The following is a 7,975-nucleotide window of genomic DNA, read 5'->3' as shown; positions in this document are numbered from 1 at the left end:
AAAAATACTGCCTTGATATTTTTGACATAATTTACATTATTTTTAGAGTAAATCGATCGCTGACGCAGCATACGAATCTTTGTGGTATGATATGCCGCCAAATCACGGTAAAATTATATCATTCATGATAATGAGATCCCAGAGGCGACTGTCGATCACTGCAGGGAAAATGATGGATATGTCATTCGAAGCTTTAACGAATGTAATATTTCGAAATCTTTTTGACAAATAATTATTAAATAAAAACTTTATCTTGCTTACAATTGATAGCATTTGTTATGACATGTATCCTTTACGTATGGACATAGATTAAAATTAACTTTTTAATTTCCATTTGTTTAGATCATGAAGGCATCGGCATCATATGTATCTGTTTTGCATGTATTGACATCAACAAATATACAATAGTGATTTGTCAAAATCCCTATTACATTAGTGCAAAAGAAATAATTTAGAAGCTGACAATTATTTTAAAAAACTAATCATTGAATTGTTGTTAATAAATTAATAGTTGTTGAATTTTTATATTGTTTTCGATAACTTTTGATACCTGCAGATTACGCAGACTGAAATAACATTTAGTATAAATGCGAATAATTGATCACTCATGATTTTATTAATTTGCTGAATACTTAAATCTATTTATGTATATATATATATATTTTTTTTTTATCTGCCCATTGAATATTCTCATTGAATAATTTGCAAGCATATTTTCTTGCATGTAGTTGTAATGAGATTTCTATAATACATATCATTAATTTAAGTCTTTTCCTGCATCCAAACGCCGCGTGCAATTCGTAGCCCAATACATCATTTTGGTACAATTATAGAACACTCAGACGGATAATAAGCTATTTCGAATTACTAGTGAGACTACGCAGCACCTAACTGGGATTGATTGATTGGGATGCTTGAGGGGGGATATAGCATATCGATCGTTCGAGGATCGCTGGGTAATTTCAGTGTATTATGCAGATTAACTCATATGAATGCGCGATAGCGATCTTCGTACTCTCGTGTACCAGGTGTTGTTAACGTAATACTGAGTTGCCCATACACGCGTCTCCTGACAATGAGTTTCGAGTTGCAGAATGTTAACCATGAATGCCGCGAGTTTCCCACTCGAAATGGACCTTATATTGTTTGACAGTAAGCCAACAAATGTTCCAGATGCTGCCAGATTTTGTTGTATATCGGTGCTGAAATATCTGGCCAATTTAAGTAATAAATGGCGGGTTATTTATAGAAAAATTTTGATACAGAACGACTGGCACGAGTGCAATAATACCGATCGGATTACGCGTGATGATCACCGAAACTAATATTTCACGTTTTTGCTTCCATATTGAGCATCAATGTGTCATTCGCAATACTGTATTAGTTATACATTTTCCGAATTGGATAGAAAAATGTAATAACATATTATGGTAATCTTTTATTAAGTTAAAAATTCTTTTAGAAATTGATATCTTAAAGTCTTGCTGAAAGTAGAAAAATAAAATAATTATAATAATTAAAAATATATAGCACAATTAATTCAGAAAAGTCTTATTTGTATCAAATTTTTTGTTAAAACCTACATACTTTATGTCTCTATTAGATTTATTAATATAAATTATTATTATTATATTTAATATAATAAAATTATTATTATATGTATTTAATATTATTCTTAAAATTTCTAAATTAATCGAAGTTACTTTTAATACAATTAAAAATAGCTTCAAATTTATATTCTACGATAAAGATATTCAGAAAAACGTTCTACAGTTTTAAATCGCATCCTGGACATTTCTATCGCCAACTTCTTGTCAGCTTGCGCGTTATGTTTCTTCCCTCGTATTTTTCCTTCGAAGTTTTCTCAGGTTTCTTTATCGATTTCAATTGTTTCTTCTCGATGATATTATAGGTAATACGACCATTATAGACATGTAGCATATGCTCGAAGAGAGATCTACATTTTTAAAAGGAATTGTTTGCTCACGTGCCAGCGAGGGGTAGCCTGTTGATCGTTTGTCCCCGAAGTTACAATCTTTGAACGGTCAGTGCTTGAGTTCAACGTGTAATTACGATTGATCGATAGCTATTCCCGCTTTCGTCGTCCCCTACACGATCGGTCAGTACTCTTACCGTCATCACGCGACGTACAATAAATCAATCGACGTATGTACAAGTTTCACGCATAACACGTATCGTTCACTCATATCGATGGCGGGCGATTTAGAAGAGCAAGTCATCGCGGAATTTATCACAATCTCGTGAGATGACTGTAACGTGCATGACAAACTATTTTTTTTCGGTCGAAATCGGGACTCCGATTTATTGGCACGTAGCTCATTTTGTTGCAATTTCCATTCATGTATCTTTTCAAAAATTTCAAGATAAACGATTTCTTAATGCTTATAGACGCTTTGATCATAACTGTACCATATAGCTTGGCTTTCTTAGAAGTTGATCAGCCTCTGGTTAAATCGCCAAAGAATGGAATAACTCAGGAAGGTACTTAAGTCTTTATTCAATAGAACAATCGTGCGACGCAACAGAATGTCAATTATGTTAATTAGTATTATACCGCCTGTGAAAATAATTATAAATTATAATAATTATAACAGATAAAAGATAATAATTATAATAAGATAAAAGAGAAACAGAATATTATTACAATTTTTTCTGTTACAAGTCAGTTTTTTATTCTTTGTATAATATTTTAGAATGCTCTCCGACGACAAAGATTTTACTCGCTATATAATATTCATCTCTTCTGCAACGTTTATATTTTGAACTTCTTTTATATTTCAAATTTGATGTTTATTCAACCTATAAAAGTGCTTCTTCAAACAGCTCGTAAATGTAAAAGGTGTCGTAAAGACGTTCGCATAGCGCATTTTCCGGACTTTCTGTTTAAACACCTTTTATACTTTTGTATTGTTTTTATATGTTGCGTATCTCTTTCTCTCTCTCTTTCTCTCTGTGGCAAATACTTTCGAAATATTTTTCATAGAATATTTCACATGATTTTAGCGAGAATGAACAAAGATTAAAGAGAGTACATTATTACCAGCTCTCACATACATATACTTAATGCTAGCATATAATCCTGTAATTAACGCCAATTTGTCGCGTCAGTGCTTTAAATTTTAATGTTCATCAGCGTCTCAGCTGCTGTTTTCTGCGCTCTCGGAGGTCTCATTCGACGCTCCGCGAAGGAAGGGAGGACGATCCTCACGGGACCAGATTCGATCTTCCCTTCAAAATGGAATTACCTTTCGAGATTAATGAATCTCTATCTTTGAGATCATGGCAGTAGCCCAGTTTCTCCACTTTCTCCTCTCTGAACGCTATGATCAATTCTCTGGTCATCACATTAGTGAGTTTCAATCAGCTTCTTCGCGTTGCAGTGTGAAAGATCATTTCCTAGTTTTCTGTGTAAATAAAAATGGAATTAAATCCAATATTCATAGATTCTTCACCTAAATTATTAGATTGATACGGTACAAGTTTTGGCTTAAATCTTTCTGAAAAAAATACCAAAGTTTTTCGTTTTTATCTTTTTTCATCTTAAAGATTTTCATCTTAAAGCATCAAAAGATCATCTCATTGTCTGACAATATCGAAAATCTCTTCTCCTGTATTGCGTGCATGTAGTTTTTATTTAATTGGTTATCTGACGTCTCTTGATTATTATTATAAATTTTATTCTTCATAATAATTGTAAATACTAAGTAATTATTTCAATTTAAAAATAGAAATTAATTTTTTAAATTATGTTTGTTATTAAATTATGTAAATTTGCGTAATAAATCTCATTATAAAATATTATGATATATTATAAAGCAATTGATATTTTTATAGAATATTAATAATGCCAATTTTTTGCTTTGATGTTATATAACCAATTTGTATTATTCATTGCTTGTACACTCGCTCACTAAAAGGTTGCGACACTTTTTTTTTATAGGTTTCTAATTTATATTTAATATATACGTAATATATACTTTATAGATAATTAATATTTTGCAAATGCAAACCACGATGTACTATCTTTAGTCTAAAGGCAGTATAACACCAATCGTGGTCCGCATTTGCAAAATATTAATGCGTTTTGAAACCTATAAAAAAGAAAGTGTCGCAACCTTTTAGTGAGCGAGTGTACAGACTATTCAGTAATAATAACAGACTATCAAAAAGCAATAATATTAATAAAATGCATTTTATTTTACGTCGCAATTACGTTTGTTTTCTGTTGCACCGAAAGTATTTTAGCGCAAAGGTTATCACATGTAAACTGTATTTTATCAAAACGATCTTATTTTCTCGATAAATTGCTGTGTTAACAGGCAATTTTGCGAGCACTTAACTTTACAAATTGCTGCTATATAAACGTATCTATATCAAATGAAATTTTTACAGGAGGAAAAATATTTGCGCTCATGCTCGACATTCGTAGAACTCAACTGGTTGTTTTTCACGGTAAATCGATCGGAGACGCCGTCTACGAGTCCGTCTGGTACAACATGATGCCCAGCCGGTGTCGAACTCTCGCTCCTGCTTGTGATTGTGAGGTCGCAAAAGAGATTGACGATCACGGCTGGAAAAGTGATGGATCTTTCTCTGGAGGGATTCACCGGCGTAAGATCCGTTCTCATACATACAAAATGTTGCTCATGGATATTAAACGCGTCTCGGGCGAATATCAAAGCTGACTGTGCAAACAATTTATAATGCAAACGATTCAGCGGCCTCCGTAACTATGCACACATCCGATATGATACTTACAATGAAAAGTGTCTCTCCGTATACAGGTAAAAGCTTCTGTTTTGTACATATCGACGCTGCATATTGCGATGTATTAAGAAATTATGAACTCGGATATGGATGTCAACGACTACATTTGCTCGTCCATTTGATGAAATTGATGAGAAGACACAGAGAATCGTGCGCAAAGATTGCTTCCTGAAATATAATAGTTATTGTCAGAAAAGATCATTAGAAAAGATTCTCAACGCACGTAAAGTAAACGTTTCAGTGAGCGGACATGTACCTATATATATCCGAACACGCATACAAAACTTATTATTAATTAATCTCAATTGCTTTTGTTATAATATTATAATTTAATTGTAATCTTTAAATATTCTTGCAATTAAATTTGGATGTTTCTTTCTAAAAAAAAGGCATGACATCGATAATCGCATCTTTCAAAGTATTGTTGTCGCTTTTTCGCGATGCCGATTGGTTGTCTCGCAGCGGCCGGTTACTTCGTGAGCGGCTGTCATGGCATATTTTAACAGTTGTGTGTACTGAGGTTGATAGAGTGCAAATATAGTAAAAAGTGAAAAATGTTAAATAGCGCGCGTCTGTAATGGTAGTAAAAAAAGCATTTGAAATTAATAATTTTGTGTCCGGTCATAGACACATGTCAAATTATTGAGACGTTTATATGCGTTAATACTGGAAATGCGTTAATAACTGCTTAATATTAACTACTTGATGGTAAAATCATTTGAGAAAAAAGAAATACTCGAAAATAAGATATATGCCTGTTTAAATAATACTTTTAGTTGTATATAATTCTTTTTGATCAACAAACTTTCGTAACGCAAGTAGGCATGTTACATACGTTGGAATTTATACTATTGATACGCGTAATAGATATAATCTCCTCTGATCTCTTTCCGAACGTGAACGTGATCGCACGATAATATGTTACCTTTGTTTACAACAATACGCGACTTAGAACTTCTCACGAGTCTCTTTCTATAGCAACACTCCCTTTTCCTTGCCTTTGTGCTTCGCAAGTCTTTCAACGCGTACTGGCATTGTGCACATGCGCCCAACGGATCTCTCATTTTTTTAATAAGCGAATATTCTCCTTCCCCTCCTCGCGTAACGTTCGATATACGTCGCCTCGAATTATGCTCTTTCTTTTCTCTACAACCTGTAATCATCGTAGAAATGTAACGTACGCTTCTATTTTTTTTTCGCCGTCACATCAGACACGGCAAGAGCACGCATAATTGCGATTGATTGATAACGATCGGCGAAGGGGGCAACGCATTGTTGTGGCCTCGCGTTTGCGACCGGAGTTATAGCACGTCGAAACTCGATGCTTAATCTCCGAGTAGCGTCGCACAGCACGACAATCGTTTTCTTGCCTTTGAGACGAGGGAACGGTCGCGGTGGTCCCGATCCCAGCGCGAGATAATGCGCGCAACTTCCATCAGCACTTCCGTCGAGATCGGCCTCCGCTTCGTCGGACTCTGGCCGGATTTGCCGTACGGGACCATCACTTGGTTCGCGTACATGACGAGCCTGGTGTTCGCGCTGTACTTTCAGTACGCGTACATCTTCGGCCACTTCGACGTGAACGACATCTCGAATCTCATCGATGCGCTCAGCATCACGTTGGCTTACAGCCTCGGCTGCCTGAAGCTGATCTCCCTCTGGTCGAATCGCAGGTAGGGATATAGTTTCCGCGATGTCGCGATGACAGGAACGACGATTTCGATGCAAAATACGCGAGCCATTTTCTACAGGCTATTTTATGATATCCTGCTAGCGATGGAAGAAGATTGGAGCAACGTCAAAATTTTCGACAAATCGGTATCGTACATCATGGCGAGCAATGCCGAGCTGTCGCGCCGTTGCTCGAACGTGCTGATCAGCATCAACGCCATGTCCGCAATTTGCTACTCCATGACCAATCTTTTGCGATACTCGGTCGACTTTAAGGATGATCTAAACATTAGTTCGAGAGTGCTGCCTATAAAGATGGAATTCCCCTTCGAAGTCGACGCGTCTCCCCTCTTCGAGCTTTTAGCGCTCGGTCAGGTTCTTCATGTAGTGTCGATCGCCGCTTTAGTCGCTATGATGAATTGCTTGATCATCACGCTGGTGAGTTCCGCCGATCGAGTGACGCATGGCTTTTTAAGATTTATTAGCTTCACTCTTTACTGCGGTGACACGCGCTTCCGCGAGCGTTAATCGAAACATAATTATGACTCTTTGTCCTCTAATTTTGCACCTTGAATTTGAATACTTTAAAAGTAATACTTTTAAAAAAGAATTTTCGCTCATGACGAAAATTCTTTTTTTCGCGTAAGTTTTCTTTGCGGAGTCTAATTAATAGTCACGTTTAGGTACTTCACGTGAGCGGACAGATCGATATTCTTCGTCGGCAATTACTGACAATTTGCGGCAACGGAACTGTGCAGCGCGATTCAATCGTCGCAAGTGTCAGGCTTCTGATTATCCGGCACCAAAGAATAATAACGCTCTCGGACAATATCGAGGAACTCTATTCCGACATCGCGCTGATGCAGTTCTTATCGAATACCGTCGTCATCTGTTGCATCGGCTTCACCATCATAGGCGTAAGTCGCGTAGTTAATGAAATAATTATGGTGTTATTTTGCAATTATTGTATTATTTTGTAATTTTACGCTAAACCTAAATACCTTGAACATCTTCCGAGCTCTCTGCCATCTTCTCGTATAGTCTCTCATTAGGGACGGGGCTACCGTGGTGATGCTGAAGTCCGCTATCTTTTACGTCGCCGTAACGTTGGAAGCCTTTATCTTCTGTTTCGCGGGGGAATATCTCAGCGCCAAGGTTCGTGTAATATTTTATCTTATACGTGCAATATTCTATTTCTCATTCTTCGGGTCCGCTGGCAATCAATTTTTAAACTTTTTGCATCTTCTGCGGAACAATTTACTGAGAGCCTTGGTCAGTTCAATATATATCTACGCTACATTACGGCTCTTGTGTTTCTTAAATGTTCGAAAACTCTCAAATGGTATCACTGGATCGGACTTGAAATCGAATTCAGATAAATTGATAGACTTGTTCCTTTCGAGTTTGTAAGCTGTTGCCTTTCTTTTTCTGCAGAGCAAATCAATTGGCGATGCAGTCTATGAGGCGCTCTGGTATAACATGACACCTGCCGAGTGTCGGATTTTGTTATTTGTGA

At 36.3% G+C, this 7,975-nt stretch overlaps 1 protein-coding gene and 1 pseudogene across 1 annotated transcript in view; both read left to right on the top strand.

The window, feature by feature from the left end:
* Window positions 1-408, top strand: part of LOC105454041 — a 12,201-nt pseudogene extending 11,793 nt beyond the window's left edge.
* A 5,799-nt stretch (window positions 409-6,207) lies between these two features.
* Window positions 6,208-7,975, top strand: part of LOC105454040 (odorant receptor 13a-like) — a 3,011-nt gene continuing 1,243 nt past the window's right edge. Inside the window, exons 1-3 of the mRNA XM_011696367.1 lie at window positions 6,208-6,461; window positions 6,540-6,897; window positions 7,143-7,376. Of these exons, the coding sequence (XP_011694669.1) occupies window positions 6,208-6,461; window positions 6,540-6,897; window positions 7,143-7,376 (846 nt within the window). The remainder of the gene's footprint in view (window positions 6,462-6,539; window positions 6,898-7,142; window positions 7,377-7,975) is intronic.

The sequence above is a fragment of the Wasmannia auropunctata genome, unplaced genomic scaffold, assembly GCF_000956235.1.
Source record: "Wasmannia auropunctata unplaced genomic scaffold, wasmannia.A_1.0 LD335989.1, whole genome shotgun sequence".
Lineage (NCBI taxonomy): Eukaryota > Metazoa > Arthropoda > Insecta > Hymenoptera > Formicidae > Wasmannia > Wasmannia auropunctata.
Note: the sequence above shows the minus strand (reverse complement) of the source record. Positions and strands in the feature narration are given on the sequence as shown.